Source organism: Podarcis tiliguerta (genome assembly GCF_965153285.1).
Source record: "Podarcis tiliguerta genome assembly, chromosome: 2".
Taxonomy (NCBI): domain Eukaryota; kingdom Metazoa; phylum Chordata; class Lepidosauria; order Squamata; family Lacertidae; genus Podarcis; species Podarcis tiliguerta.
Window position 1 is genome coordinate 4,360,822 of NC_139535.1, and position 16,031 is coordinate 4,376,852.

The 16,031-nt window shown below is 46.9% G+C and overlaps 1 protein-coding gene across 2 annotated transcripts in view; it reads right to left on the bottom strand.

Annotated features, from left to right (window-relative positions):
- LOC310670076 (alpha-2-macroglobulin-like) overlaps positions 1 to 16,031 on the bottom strand; it is a 61,636-nt gene that overhangs the window by 16,904 nt on the left and 28,701 nt on the right. For both annotated transcript variants that reach the window (XM_083424552.1, XM_083424553.1), the window contains 8 exons: positions 13,967 to 14,252; positions 10,622 to 10,745; positions 9,428 to 9,537; positions 7,990 to 8,041; positions 7,111 to 7,197; positions 5,402 to 5,578; positions 3,704 to 3,788; positions 180 to 336 (listed from right to left, as the gene is read on the bottom strand). In XM_083424552.1, the coding sequence (XP_083280678.1) occupies positions 180 to 336; positions 3,704 to 3,788; positions 5,402 to 5,578; positions 7,111 to 7,197; positions 7,990 to 8,041; positions 9,428 to 9,537; positions 10,622 to 10,745; positions 13,967 to 14,252 (1,078 nt within the window). The remainder of the gene's footprint in view (positions 1 to 179; positions 337 to 3,703; positions 3,789 to 5,401; positions 5,579 to 7,110; positions 7,198 to 7,989; positions 8,042 to 9,427; positions 9,538 to 10,621; positions 10,746 to 13,966; positions 14,253 to 16,031) is intronic.

Below are 16,031 nucleotides of genomic sequence, written 5' to 3' on the forward strand. Positions count from 1 at the left end.
TCTAGAGCAATCCCCACCCTGAAGGCTCAGGACCAAAAATGGAAGTGAAACTCAGCAAAGCAGAACAAGTTTCTCCAACTTAACCCCAAGTCCCATAGGCCAACCCAAACAAGCTGAGAAGTTTTGCCCTATGATTGTGCTGATGTTTCACCATAGGGTCTCCCTCCAACCCTCTGTACCTTCAGGGCGTTGTTGAGGAGGGTCCCGGTGCTCTGGAAGCAGCCGTTCTCTTTCTGCCTGGAAGCCAGAAAGGCCTGAGCGCCGCTGATGTGTTTCTCTTCCACGAAGATGATGGACTTGGTCCGGGCAAAGGATAGAAGTGTAAATGCTGTCAGCCTGAAAGTGAGCCCAGAGCAGAGTCGATCAATGCAAGCAAACAAAACCTGTTGCACAAACTGCAGTATGCTTTTTTGTTCTTAATAATAGTAATAATAATTTATTTATACCCCACCCATCTGGCTGGGTTTCCCCAGCCATTCTGGGCGGCTTCCAACCAAGTATTAAAATACAGTCATACCTTGGATTACAGATGCTTCAGGTTGTGTTTTTTCTGGTTATGGACCGCTGAAACCAGGAAGTACTAGAACGGGTTACTTCCGGGTTTCGGCAGTCGCGCATGCGCACAAGTGCTGAATCGCAACCCACGTGTGCACAGACATGCAGGGTTGTGAACGCTGCGGGTTGCGAACATGCATCCTGCACAGATCACGTTTGCAACCCGAGCATCCACTGTACAGTGGTCTGTTAAACATTAAAAGCTTCCCTAAACAGGGCTACCTTCAGATGTCTCCTAAAAGTCTGGTAGTTGTTCTTCTCTTTGATATCTGGTGGGAGGGCGTTCCACAGGACGGGCGCCACCACCAAGAATGCCCTCTGCCTGGTTCCCTGTAATTTGGCTTCTCGCAGTGAGGGAACCGCCAGAAGGCCCTCAGAGCTGGACCTCAGAGTCCAGGCTGAACGATGGGGGTGGAGACGCTCCTTCAGGTATACTGGACCGAGGCAGTTTAAGGCTTTAAAGGTCAGCACCAACACTTTGAATTGTGCTCAGAAATGTACTGGGAGCCAATGTAGATGCATACTGCTTTCAAGAAGCATAGAGTTGGAAGGGACCCCTATTCCAACCCCCTGCAATGCAGCAATCTCAATTAAAGCATCCCTGGCAGGTAGCCATCTAACCTCTGCTTTAAAACCGCCTATGAAAGAGCGCCCACCACATTTAGAGGGAGTCTATTCCACTGCCCAACAGTGGAAGTTACCAAAGTTTCACCTAGTGTTTAGTCAGTGTTTCTTGGGACTTGAAGCCCTTGGTTTGAGTCCTACCCTCCAGAGCACAATAAAACGAGCTTGCTCCATCTTCCATGTGACAGCCCTTGAGATATTTGAAGATGGCTATCCTATCTTCTCTCAGTCTCTTTTTTCCAGGCTAAACATACCAAACTTCCTCAAGCGTTCCTCATAAGGGTTGGTTTCTGGACTGCTTTATCCTCTTGGTCACCCTTCTCAGGAGCTCTGCCTGACCAAACTAAGTCTCCTGGTATACCGTATTTTTCGCTCCATAAGACACACTTTTTTCTTCCTAAAAAGTGTTGGAAAAACGCCCAGGAAGGCCCCCACCTTCCCAAGACACCAGGGCGTCTCTCCGGTGGTCACCCTCTGGCTGTAAATCTTCCTCAGACCAGAGAGACCGGTGATAAGTGACCCTTCCCTCCTGAGAGGAGCACACTCGTCTTCTGGCATCTCATTTCAGAAGAAAGAGACAATCAGTAGCATCAGGGAACTGCCATCGGCTCGGGGACGAGAGGGGAAAGGGTGGGTGGATTACAGAGAGCCCCCAAAGATCGTGGCAAACAGCACTTCCTCAGTGGAGGAAGAAAGCCACGCCTCTAGTGAGGAGGAGATGCAGGGCTCGGAGGATGCAAGGCGGTGCCGGGGCACCTTGCCTGAGCAAAGCGGGGAGGAGGGAGGTCCCCCTTTACCCAAGCCTTCCTTGCGCAGTAGGCTTGCGCGCAGAGAGGGGAGACGTAGACTGGGGGTCAAGAGACTGCTCTGCTGGGGAAGATTTAAGGACCACCCACTCTCAGATTCTGCCAGTGAATGAGCAAGACATGGAATAGAGGTGCTCTGCATTGTAAAGGTTTTTAGCACCAATAATAAAGCTTTAGCACAAACCAGTGAGGCATCTTGCCTGATTGCTCTCGAGCAACCACCCAATACCCTTAACAAGTAGCTATAAACTACTTTATTTCCAGTCCATATATACAGAGAATCCACCAGCATGTCTGCTCTCTCTCAGCAGCAGTACAGACAAACATCACAATCAGAAGTGAAACTAACTTCCAACAACCCTCCAACAGCACTGAGACTTCCTGTCTCACGCTCTCAGACACTCACATGATATAAATGACCATAGTGCTACTTGCTGAGCAGCTGGTGAGATAAAAATCCCAACAAAAAGTAAGGGGAAATGTTTATGTGTCTTATGGAGCGAATGTGTGGTCCCTGGAGCCCAATTGCCCAGAGGCGAAAAGCAGATAATGCTTTTTTCTTCTTTTTCTTTTTTGAAAGAGGAAAGTGGGTGTTGAAACAAAGCCGCTGATCAGCAAGCGATCAGGGAGAGAGATAAGAGTTGCTAGCAATAAAGGAGGCTGCCTGGGAGGGGGGAGGTAAAGACAGTGAACTGGCAAGGAGAGGAGACAGGAAGACTAAAGCAATGAGGAGAGAAATTAGAAGAAAAGGAGGAGCAAAAAACTGCTCCAGCTAAGGAAAAGACACTAAGGCAAACAAGAGGGAAGGGAGTGTTGAAAGGAAGCAGCTGATCGGTAAGGGATCGAGAGAGAGATAAGGGAGGCTAGCGATAAAGGGTGCTGCCTAGGAGGGGGGAGGTAAGAGCCCATGGATGCACAGGATTTTTGCATTGGGTGACCCCAAATTCACCATCAGATTGCATAGCATGTCCATGGCTACAGCCTGCACCAAAAAAATCACTCACCCACTGTTGCGTGGGGCCACAATGGCACAAAAATGTGGTTACAAAGCACAGATCCACATGGATCCTCAGGATTTTTGCATTGGGTCATCCCAAATTCACCATCAAATTACATGTCTGTGGCCACAGCATGAACCACAAAAATCATACACCCACTGTATGAATATCTTTTTCTTGTTTTCCTCCTCTAAAAACTAGGTGCGTCTTATGGACAGGTGCGTCTTATGGAGCGGAAAATATGGTATATTGCGCTCTTTGATCAGAATCGAATGCACACTTCCAGAGTTAACTCAAAATACATTACAGTGGTACCTCTAGTTGCAGACTCAATCTGTTCTGGGGTGCTGTTTGCACCCCAAAAAGTCCACAACTAGAGCGCCGCTTCTGCGCATGAGCACACAGCAAACCCGGAAGTAAACAGTTCTGGGTCTGACACGTTCGTAACCCGAAAAGATGCAACATGAAGCGGATGCAACACAAGTTATGACTGTACCTCTGGTAAATGAACCACTAGAGGGCCATGAATATTTGTGTCCAGGGCTTTTTACACTTGTCTACCCACGTACTATCGGAAACCCAAGGTTGCTGGATGAGATTCCCCCTTCCACAGCTTTCCTACCTCACTACTGCAACTTTTCAGACATCCTGCCAAATCTCACCATACACATACACACACACACACCGCTGAAATTATGAGTCTGGCACTGTCAATCTCACCAGGTGTTTCCTGGCTCCCAGTTATTTTGTCCAAAGGTGCTGAAGGAGCCATCAGAGTGCTTGTAGTTCAGCTGCTGCTGGTAGCCTAAAACGGAAGGCGAAATTTTAATTTCATCTGTCGGAATACCTTTGCATCTCACCCTAACTTCAACGGAGGTGTCTCGTTGGAAAGGAAATGGCAAGGCAACATATTGCTTAATAAAGGTCTTGCACACTGTTTGAAAGGTCAGGTTTCATGGTTTTCTTTTTCACTCCCCTTTACGCTTATTTGACTTCAAATGATGCCCTGAATTCACAGTCCCCGTGGTGAATCTGGCCCCTAGAAATGAAACAACTAATGCTGTAGTTGAAAATGGATGGGTGCTGTTAGTTTTGGGTTTTTTCTTTTTTCTTCTTCCAGTCTTATTATCTTCAGTACTCTACATTTTCACAACAGATTGCATTTTCTTTAAGTCACCTGCCTCACAAGGTTATTGTGAGGGTAAAGCAGGAAAGAGGAAGTACACCACCTTGAGCTCCTTTGAGGAAAGGTGGGATATAAAAATAAATGAGTAACTGTCAGGGACCGTGCTGAGGAGGGCTGTATAGATTTGGAACAGTGGTTTGCAGAGGGACATACTTCAGAAGGCAGAAGCTGGGAAGTACTGGCTGGGGAACAGCTAGGAGGAGAAGAATCAGGAGGGAGGGAGTTAACAGACTCACTGTCACTGGAAAGCATTCATCTGCTCAACCCAAGGTCAAGAAGAGGAGATAAGGTGGCAGCACAGAAAGCACAGTGGTTGCGGGATCAGGTTACAAGACGTGGTAGTGACATGGGTGACTAAGGAGGAAGTGGGTGGAAACCTTAATTGGGAGCACCTTCATTCCTAAGAAATGGATTCTTTGTTCTCTCTCTGTGATCAGTAAAGTTCTAACTGGTAAGAAGACTCCTTTCCCTTTGTTCTGCTTATCTGCTGCCAAAGCTGGGAGAAAGCCAGTTCCCTGAACTTGACAATAACCCTTCAAATAAATGAATGAATAACCCTTCAAAGTTAGCACTTATCTGAGTTTTGGAATGCAGTTCACCAATCAATGTTTGCAGAAATGCATTATATTTTAATTCCTAGAATTACTATATTATTGTTAATTATATAATTAATTATAAAAATGCTGCCTTGAGTTCTACCAGGTAAAGGGGAGAGAGAGAGAGAGAGAGAGAGAGAGAGAGAGAGAGAGAGAGAGAGAGAAAGGGCATAAAAATAAGCTATTATTGAAAACATCATACAAAAAATGCATTGTATTCAGGGAAATTGCTTGCAAAAAAATGCATGCAGTAGGCAAAACTGCCTATAGGTATATTATTTAGAGCAGCAGTTCTCAACCTGTGGGTCCCCAGGTGTTGTTGGACTACAACTCCCATCATCCCTGAGCTCTGGCCTTGCTAGCTAGGGGTGATGGGAGTTGTAGTTCAACAACATCTGGGGACCCACAGGTTGAGAAAGGCTGATTTAGAGACATTCACATGAAAAGGCTGACAAATTTTTAAGGATGAGTGAGAGCGAGAGAGTGCAAATTGTTGCAAAACATACAGAACTGAATTTTAGATTGGGAAAATGAGAAAGTGACAGAAGCTGCCAGATACTTCATTCCCTGCCCACCCCAAAGCTTCAAGGAAAACAAGAGTAGAATTTCCCCCGCAGAACTACGAGTCTTCCTCACCAGCCACTAAATATCCGATGGCCTTGGACTTGACCTCTTCCGTCAGCTGCCCTGTGTTATTCAGGTACTGCAGGATGTAGATGTTGGGGACAAAGCGGGCCATGTTCTGTTCCCCACAGCCGTAGGGCAGCTGGAGAAGCTGGTGGAGGTTCTCTATGGCTGTTCCCATGATGTCTCCTGGGATGCGGTACGAGAAGGGGAGGTGAGGGAGAGAAATAGAAGGGGGAGAGGGGAAAACAAAGATCAGGCCACATTTTGGAGCTTTGGTGAGCATTTGCTTGAGTGGCGGTTTAGGCATTGCGTAGGCATTGTCTTGGTCAGATCGGAGGTTGTAGCCTCTGCCTGCCCCTCTGAAAAAGCGGTTATCCTATTAAAGGGATCTAGGAGAGATGCTTCTTTCTTGACGTCCAGAAGGGGACTAGGGCCACAGCACTCCCCAGGTGCAACCCAGGGGGGTGGGGTTATTCCTCGATGTAGGTCAGGAACTCCCTCACTTATGGTGGATCCCAAATTTCAGTCCTTCCGGCAGGCTGGTCAGAAGCGGGTGGCTATACCAAACCTCTTACACCTGTAGTTGATAAAATTGTGCCCCGATTTGACTGTCACGTCTCTCGTTATTCATTCCATAGTTATTCAGTCCATAGGGCAGGGGGGTGCTTGGGCGTGCAAGGAGAGGAGACGGAAGAGCCAGGCACTCTTTGGATTTGGGAAGAAAGCTACATTTCCGAGCACAATTCCAAGTGTTGGTGTTGACCTTTAAAGCCCTAAACGGCCTCAGCCCAGTCTACCTGAAGGAGCATCTCCACCCCCATCGTTCTGCCCAGACGCTGATGTCCAGCGCAAGGGCCTTCTGGCAGTTCCCTCACTGCGAGAAGCAAAGCTACAGGGAACCAGGCAGAGGGCCTTCTCGGTAGTGGCGCCCGCCCTGTGGAACGCCCTCCCATCAGATGTCAAAGCGATAAACAACTGCCTGACATTTAGAAGACATCTGAAGGCAGCCCTGTTTAGGGAAGTTTTTAATGTGTGACATTTTAATCTATTTTTAATCTTTGTTGGAAGCCGCCCAGAGTGGCTGGGGAAACCCAGCCAGATGGGCGGGGTACAAATAAATTATTATTATTATTATTATTATTATTATTATTATTATTGACTGGCAAGAGGAATTGTTCAGAGAGCTCCCATCCAGGCTTCCATCAAGCCCCTTTTCAATACACTCCACTGCATTTGCCATCCACCACTCCCCCCCCCCATTTCTCCTACCCGCCTACCCACCCTAACAGACAATCAGGGTGCCTCCAGTCTGTCTCTTCATTGAACATCCACATGTAGATTTGATTTCAGGGAGGTTAGGTGATCTTGGCCGTTTGTTCTGATTTGTTTTCGGGGAGGTTAGATTATGCTGCATCAAAGCAGTTGTCATCCCGTGCTTTCCAGTGCGTCACTTTTATTTATCGCAAATAAGTCTGATCTTTTGGGGAACTAGGTTTGCTGCACAAGAGAAACTACCAATCACCCATAATTGCACAGCAACCTGAATTTGAAGGTAAGTGTTTGAACCCCATCAGAAACTAGTATAGAGGCACCCTCAGTGTAACACAACCTTTGAGCATCCTCAGTCCTCCTTGGGCCTGTTTTTTTTTTGTGGGGGGGGGGGGTTACAAGAGTAACTGGAGCCCTAGCATGGGCCCCTCCAAGGTTGCCCCACTTACCCAGTGCACAGACTGAAGCCCTGGCTGAGCCCTCCACCACATTGGCTGGCAGTGCTAAAGCTATAGGTGCTGATGACTGTGACTTTTCTGCAAGCAGGAGAGAAAGAGAGAGTTTTGATCATGCCTTTGCCCATCAATCTCGTGGGCAGCTTCTGAAAGACCATGAAATGCCCCTTACAGATGCTCCAGCTCCTTCCTCTTCAATGAAGTATCCAGCTGATCGGGATAGAAAGCCGTGTGAAGTATAACTGGTTTAATTGACACAGAAATGAAAAATGGCTACATGTATATTGCTGAAGGTTTAACATGGATATTTTCTATAGGGCTCTATTAAAGCCAAGGAGAGCACTCTGAGCTCTTGCTGAGTAGATAATTAACTGATTGTTGTTCTCTGGTAGCTAACATGTGAGTGTTGTAACCTTAGATCATGTGATGATGGTATTGGGTTGCAAACATCCGTTTTGAAGGGAGTTGCCTTTGTGTCTTTTGTCTCAAGGCTTTGTGAAGTAAGGGCATGTAAAAATCCCTCTCTGACTGAGAGAAAAACAGCTCCAGGCAAAAAATGGATGCTGTGGGAAGAGACAGACCTCTGCTTCTAGGTTTCTTTGAATTATTTTATATTTTGTAAGATGTAGAACCTGTGCTGGACAGCACAAGACATTGTATGGATATTTTGCTTGTAGTTTTGATGCCTATGTTCTGTTTCTGAAGATTTCGGAAAGTAAAAAAATTAAAAATGTTCTTATGGGCCTGGACAATGATTTCTTCCAAAAGGAGTCACAATATTAATATCTGCAAGAGGCTGTAGATCAGCTTTGGTATTGTCATCTCACCAAGAGTGTGAGCTTTCTGCAGAAGGCCCTACCACCAGGCACTTACCAGCTGGACACAAGAGGCTGCTGAGGACCACGTCTTTCTCAATCCCTTCAGGCTTTGTGGAGACAGAATGGGAAAGGGGAAAAGTTAGAACGGGAGACTCTGAGGAGATAACGAAAATAGTTAATGCCTACCTTGAGAAGGAAATAAGATCTAAACTTGAAGAATAAATGAACGCATTGTGTGAGGGGGACAGGAGACAGGCCCCATCTACACCACACATTTGAAGCAGGATCACACACCTTTAAAGAGTCATGGCTTCTCCCAAATGATACCAGAAACTGTAGGTTGTTAGGGACTCTGCTGAGAGTCGCGAGGAGTTCTACCCCCCTTACAAAGCTACAATTCCCAGAGTCTCCTGGGAAGAGGAATTGATTATTAAACCACAATGGGAATTGTAGCTCTGCAAGGGGAATAGGGGTCTCCTAGCAGCTCTCAGCATCCTCTCAGCCTAACCAACTACAGCTCTTCAAATTATTTGGAGCTGTTTAAAGTGGCATCGTAGCACTTTAAATGTATGGTGTGAATGTGGCCAGGGCCCATTGAAGTTAATGGACGTGACCAAACCTGTGTTCATTAACTGCAATAGGTCTCCTCTAATTAGGAGTTAGTTGGGTATAATCCGTTCAACTTAAGGGTTATTTTCAACCTGCACAAGGATTTCTCTTTGTGGGATATAATATTCTTCCCCTCTCCTCTCCCAGTGTGTCCGCTAAATCCCTCCAGAGCAGATTTCAGGATGGAGGAGAAGATGGGGGAGGGAGAATCTCATTGCACTAATGACATTCCCATTGCACCTATGCAACTCTTCAGTTGAACACTATACTGCCTTAAGCATCAAAAGGAGGTTTCAACCATTGTTGCTCAAGTCCTTGGCTGTATGATCATACAATCACAGAATTGTAGAGTTGGAAGGGACTCTGAGGCTGATCTAGTCCTAAGAGACAGTGTGGTGTAGTGATTAAGAGCGGTGGACTCGTAATCTGGTGAACCAGGTTCACGTCTCCGCTCCTCCACATGCAGCTGCTGGGTGACCTTGGGCTAGTCACACTTCTTTGAAGTCTCTCAGCCCTACTCACCTCACAGTTTGTTGTGGAGGAGGAAGGGAAAGGAGAATGTTAGCCGCTTTGAGACTCCTTAAAGGGAGTGATAAAGCGGGATATCAAATCCAAACTCTCTACTTCTAGTCCAACCCCCAGCAAGCTGGAATCTCAGCTAAAGCATCCATGGCAGATGGCCATCCATCCTCTGCTTAAAAACCTCCAGGGAAAGAGAGTCCATCATCTCCCGAGGCAGCCCACATGTGCTCTTGGAAGACATGGAGGGTAACCTCCTGCAGCAGGACTTTGCCGTTTTTAAGGTGTCGTTTTCCCAGCATAAATATGTGCAATTACATGCATGCAAGCCCCCACCATCACCGAGATTAAAGCAGCTCTCCTACCTCCACTAAAACAGATTTGATCACAGTGTCCTGTTGTTCTTGGATATTTGCCACCTCTATTGCATTCCCACAGGGCTGGGCCTTGGCACTGACTGTGAAGTTCACTTCCCCTAGAACGAAAATGTCCATCTTGTCATCCTGCCCATCTCTCCCTTTCTCCCTCTCTCTCTCTCTCTCTCTGTAGCCTTTTCTTCTCCTCAAGCCATTTATGGAGCTATTTAGTATCAGCTGTCTTAAAATATTCCTAGGCAACTATTGAAGACTTCCTGATACCAACACTGTTTTTAATGAAAGGGTTTTTTAATTGTAATTATCCATATGTTTTATGAATGTTTTATATATGTAATGAGGGACGTGGGTGGCACTGTGGGTTAAACCACAGAGCCTAGGACTTGTCGATCAGAAGGTTGGCGGTTCGAATCCCTGCGACGGGGTGAGCTCCCGTTGCTCGGTCCCTGTTCCTGCCAGCCTAGCAGTTCAAAAGCACGTCAAAGTGCAAGTAAATAAATAGGTACCACTCCGGCGGGAAGTTAAATGGCATTTCCATGCACTGCTCTGGTTCACCAGAAGCTGCTTAGTCATGCTGGCCACATGACCCGGAAGCTGTACGCCGGCTCCCTCGGCCAATAAAGCGAGATGAGCGCTGCAACCCCAGAGTCGTTCACAACTGGTCCTAATGGTCAGGGGTCCTGACCCAGTGAGTCTGGGCAGCTTCCAACCGAATATTAAAAACAATACAGCGTCAGACATTAAAAACTTCCCTAAACAGGGCCGGCTTCAGTTGTCTTTTAAAAGTAAAATAGTTTATTGCCTTGACATCTTCTGGAAGGGCGTTCCACAGTGTGGGCACCACCACCGAGAAGGCTCTGTACCTGGTTCCCTGTAACCTCACTTCTCGCAGCGAGGGAACCGACAGAAGGCCCTTGTCACTGGACCTCAGTGTTAAGAACTGTTTCAGGTTAAGAACGCACCTCTGGAATGAATTAAGTTCTTAACCCGAGGTACCACTGTACTCTGCTTTAGGCATAATCTCCCCTCCATCTACCTATATCCCTGATCTTCCCTGAAGGAAGATAGTCTTCCTACCAGATGAGGATGGGACAGGCTTGCTCCTATTCCTCTCACCATCACCCTCACCACCACCACCCCATCACCCCGTCCACCAAATCCAAAATGTGAAGTGTTGCTGCTTACCCAGAGACTTGGGTGTCACCAACCAGGAGATGGTTTTCCTCCCATTTTCAGGCAGACAAGAAGGTGCCTCTTCCTCCACAGGGATGGCCTCAAAGTCAGGGGATGGAGCCAGAGACATGGTGACCTGTCCATGGACGGAAAGAAGTTACGGTGGGAAGGAAGCAGAATACCACAAAAAGAATTCAAAGGAGGAGCAGGAAGAGATCAAGTTGGTGTCAGATGACCCATAAGGTCTCAGAGTGGATTACAGCATTAAAAATGATATTAGAAAACAATTTGAAACCACTTAGAGCCATAAAAACAAGGTGAGGAGATTTCACCCCTCCCATATCCAAGAATCTCCTGAGGAGTCTGCTGATTCTGCAGAGAGGAGGAGGCGTGTTCTGCTCTCTACATATTCTGCTCCAGCACCACATCAGTCAGTCGGTCAGTGAGTGAGTCGGTCAGTGTGTGAGTCGGTCAGTCAGGGAGAGAGAGACTGAGTGTTAGAGATCATGTGTATAGATAAGGTTGCTGCTAAGAGCAGCTGCAGGCACTCAGTGCGGTTCAACATTCTTTATGCTTAGACCTATTTAGCTCTGTATATAGTTGTATAATAGTTGTAGTTATAGAATAAAGAGAATATTCTACAGAGCTGCTCTCCGAGTTGTTTATATACTCTGCTAGACTCTGCTGTACAACGACTGTCTACTTGTGGAAGTGGAAGTGAATCCGGTGCTCACAACTCTAAGCTGTGAGTCCACAGCACTTTGACCTGTTCCTGTGCAGAAGGTGGTCTCTGGAAGTGCTACCCAGCTCGCCTAGCCCAGTCGGGGCAGAAGTGGATGAGTCCAGTTAGTGGCACTGGCTCAAAGGGCGATGCTGACACAAGGTGGGTCCTAAAAGCTGCCCGGAAGCCTGGGCAAAGGGCTGCATCTTCGCTGTCCTTCAAAAGCTGTACAATGAAGGAGGCAGACACACCTCTGTGTTTTAGATCTTGAAGGTCACTGTAGCGATCACAAAGGGTCCCCGGCCGTTTAATGGTCTATTGATCCCTGTGCCACCACTGTGCTCGCTTCCCCGCTGCCACCAACCAGTTACTCTCTGGTAAAACACTGAGTCCAGTCAGTTGTTAAAAGTGAACCAAAAAACAAGTATATTTTACAAACATTAACAAGTTTATGGTTTCCCCGATAATATTCCTGTCAGTATCTTTTGTTTCTTTATCGGCCTATACCTTCCTAATACCTTCTGACTGATGATCTCAACTGTTTGACTGACTCCTCTTAACAAATTCTCTCCCTCTCTCACACCAGACTAGCCCAAGATAACAGATTTGGCTGGCATGCGTATCTGTGGTACGAGAAGGTTAAAGTACATAGAGCTTTCCAAAACCATGTAGTAAGGACAGTGGTTTATGAAGTATGGGGGCAGGGGATATTAGAACAAAAAACACCACAGTGGCTTTCCCCACTGGAGGCGATATCTCTGGGTGGAAAATAAACATGAGAAATGACTGGGCATCTTTTAATGAACTATTAATGGAAGCAGATCATGAGTTGAAACTAAAGAGGTTTGAAGATAATAAGAGGATTGCTACCTGATTGGTTATAATACCTTGAGATTAATGATATATTTAAGATGGACAAAAAGAAAGGTTTCTTTAGTGAAACCTCTAAATTTAAAAAGGAGCTGATAGAAAATAAGACTAAATTACTTTCAAAAATGTATAAATTATTATTAGAATGGCATACGAAAGGCGAACAGGTCAAATCAGTAATGATACACTGGGTGAGGGATTTTGGATATAATATACAATTAGGGACGCGGTTGGCGCTGTGGTCTAAACCACAGAGCCTGGGGCTTGCCGATCAGAAGGTCGGCTGTTCAAATCCCAGTGACGGGGTGAGCTCCCGTTGCTTGGTCCCAGCTCCTGCCAACCTAGCAGTTCAAAAGCACGTCAAAGTGCAAGTAGATAAATAGGTACTGCTCTTGTGGGAAGGTAAAGGCGTTTCTGTGCGCTGCTCTGGTTCGCCAGAAGTGGCGTAGTCATTCTGGCCACATGACCTGGAAGCTGTCTGCGGACAAACGCCTCAGCCTACAGAGTAAGATAAGTGCGCAACCCCAGAGTCATCCGCAGCTGGACCTAACGGTCAGGGGTACCTTTACCTTTACCTATACAATTAGCAGCATGGAAGAGGTTATGGAATTGGGATTTAAAGTTTACAGCATGCTATTCTTTGAAAGAAAATTATATGAAAATGATGTACTGATGGTATTTGATTCCTATGTGCTGGAAATGTAAGGAAAAAGAAGGCACCTTCTATCATATGTGGTGGACTTGTAAAGTAGTAAAAGAATTTTGGGAGATGATATACAATGAATTTTTTTTTTTGGAAAATGTTTAAAATAGCATTTTCCAAAAAACCAGAAGCTTTTCTTTTAGGAATTGTAGGTGCCGATATTCCAAGTGACTGGAAGAGACTTTTCATGCATAGGACTACTCCTGTCTGGACGCTATTAGCCCAGAGAAAGAATGGCAGATTAAACTGATGTACTATGCAGAAATGGCAAAACTGATTGGAAGAATTAGGAATCAGGAAGACGAAAAATTCAAAAAGGAAAGGGGAAAATACGTAATTTACCTAAAAAATCATTATAAACAATCAAAATTATTAGGAGGACTGGAATGACGTTTGCACTCAAACGCTGGACTATGGTTTTATCGGAGATTTAATAGAACTGGATTAACAGGGAAGATGCAAGAGAAAAAGTTAACATAAGGACCCACAAAGGGGAGGCAGGAGTCCAAGGGAACTTATGGAAATTGTTTTATTAGTTTGCTTGTTGATTGTTTGTAAAGGAGCGTCTCCACTCCATCGTTCTGCCCGGACACTGAGGTCCAGCGCCGAGGGCCTTCTGGCGGTTCCCTCACTGCGAGAAGCCAAGTTACAGGGAAACAGACAGAGGGCCTTCTCGGTGGTGGCACCCGCCCTGTGGAACGTCCTCCCACCAGATGTCAAAGAGAACAACAACTACCAGACTTTTAGAAGACATCTGAAGGCAGCCCTCTTTAGGGAAATTTTTAATGTTTAACGGACTACTGTATTTTAGTATTTTGTTGGAAGCCGCCCAGAGTGGCTGGGGAAGCCCAGCCACATGGGTGGGGCATACATAAATTATTATTATTATTATTATTATTATTATTATTATTAAATAAATCTATATTTTTTACAAAAAAACCTCCAGATTACAACAACAATTATTATTATATATTTTATGCCCACAAGATCCCAATCCTATGCCAAGGAAAGAGGAAAGATGCCCCCCCCCCGAAATCGGGAGACAAGTTTGGGGATTCCTCACCTTCATCATGTTTTTCTGGTAGGAGAAGGCAGTGGCCTTCATCATGAATGCTTCACCCCTCACCACAGAGTAGGGCAGGGTGACCTCAGTGAAGAACAACTGGAAGGCGTTGACGGTGGCTGCCGGCGCAATGCCAATGCCGTGGTCTGACGACAAGCAGAAAGCTCCCACTTGCCATTCCGTGATGGTGTCCGGAATGGTCACAGGCATAATCACTTCTCCTGGGACGATGGCACCCTCTTTCTCTGAGTGGCCAAAGAGGTCCCCTGTACCTGAGTAATCGCCGCTGAAGGACGCAGGTGAACAAAAGAGAGGGGGGAGTTAGTGTGGATCACAGCAGCACCTTTCAACAAGCAGTTGGGGTGGGTGGGAGAACTCAAGTAGCCTCCCTGGAGGGGTTTACCGCTGCAAGAGAGCCAGGGTGCTGTTGCGGGTACCGTGTCAGACTAATGTAGTGGGAATTATAGAACAGTCATACCTCGGGTTAAAGTAGCTTCAGGTTGAGCATTTCCAGGTTGCGTTCCGTGGCGACCCGGAAGTAATGGAACGGGTTACTTCCGGGGTTTCGCCACTCACGCATGTGCAGATGCTCAAAATGACGTCACGCGCATGCGCAGAAGTGGCGAATCACGACCCCCAGACACGGGTTGCGTTCTGCTCAGGATGCGAACGGGGCTCCGGAACGGATCCCCGTCCGCATCCAGAGGTACCTCTGTATATGCTTTGATGGAGAACCTATATGAAGTGGGGGTTTTTCTGGTGGAATTCGCCGGAACACAGTTCCACCACCTTTTCTTTGGGAAGGAGTCTCTCAGACCCCGTCAGAGCATTGCCCCCTCCTCCCCTAAGCTGGGCAAACGCTTCCCGGGCTTGGGGAAGGAGGCGCGAGCCCGAGTAGGTTGGGCGGTATGACCCTGCTGTGAAAATAGGCATGCCCTAGGCTGGCAACATGGGAATGGGCCTGTTCTGCAGTGGCCCCCTGTTTGTGGAATGCTCTCCCGAGGGAGGTTCGGCTGGCACCTTCATGATACACCTTCAAGAGCCAGGCAAGAGTGTCAACACAAGGGGGCTTGAGAAGAAGGTGCAGCAGAGACTGTACTTTTTGAGAATACTAAGGAAAACCCATCTTCCGCAGAAACTGCTGCTTGCCTTCTATCACTGTCCATTGAGAGTGTGCTCACTTATGGCTTATGTGTGTGGTACGGAAGCTGTACTACCCAGGACAGGATGGGGTTGCGCAGGGTTGTGAAGGCAGCAGAGAGCATTGTTGGCTGCCCACTCTCCACCTTAGAGCAGATTTATACCACAAGGTGCCATAGGAAGGCACTGGACATAGTAAAAGATCCATCGCATCCTGGTCACTTTCTCTTCGAGCTTTTGCCATCGGGACGGAGATACAGGACAATGAAGACAAGAACGAGCCGTCTTAAGAACAGCTTCTTCTCCAGAGCGATCTCGGCCCTGAATGGGAAGCCCGGACTTTGAAAGTCATCTGATCTCCCTTGCTGTATCATACTGTATTGTTTAATTAGTGTTTTTATGGAGCAGTCAAGTAATTTCGTTGTCCCCGAAGGGGGCAATGACAATAAAGATATATTATTATTATTATTATTAAAGGCATTCCTCTTTGGCTGATTGACATCTGATGGTGTCTTAGTAGCTAAAGAGCTAGTCTAATAGCTGATTGACATCCAATGCCCTTTTAAAAGGTGTTGGGGAGGGGGTTTCTGTGTTTTGATTTTTATGCTGTGAACCTCCCTGAGACCTGCGGGTACAGGGCCTGAAAACCTCTTTCCGACGCCCTCTGCCACATCATTTGTCCCCATCTCTCCCCAAGGCTCAAAGAGCAGTTGCTAATGGAAGGCGAGGCTCCACCTACATCTTCCTCACAAACTGAAGGCATGGAGCCGAGCCGTTTCAGTGGGTCTGCCTGGCTCTCCAGAGACTCAGACCACCACCATGCCTGACCGTCCACCGAGTCCGCTCGCGGCGGTTCCTTCAACAGCAGCAGAGCCCGGGAACTCGGGCTCAACGCCACATTTGGTTGCACCACAGTTGCAGCCAG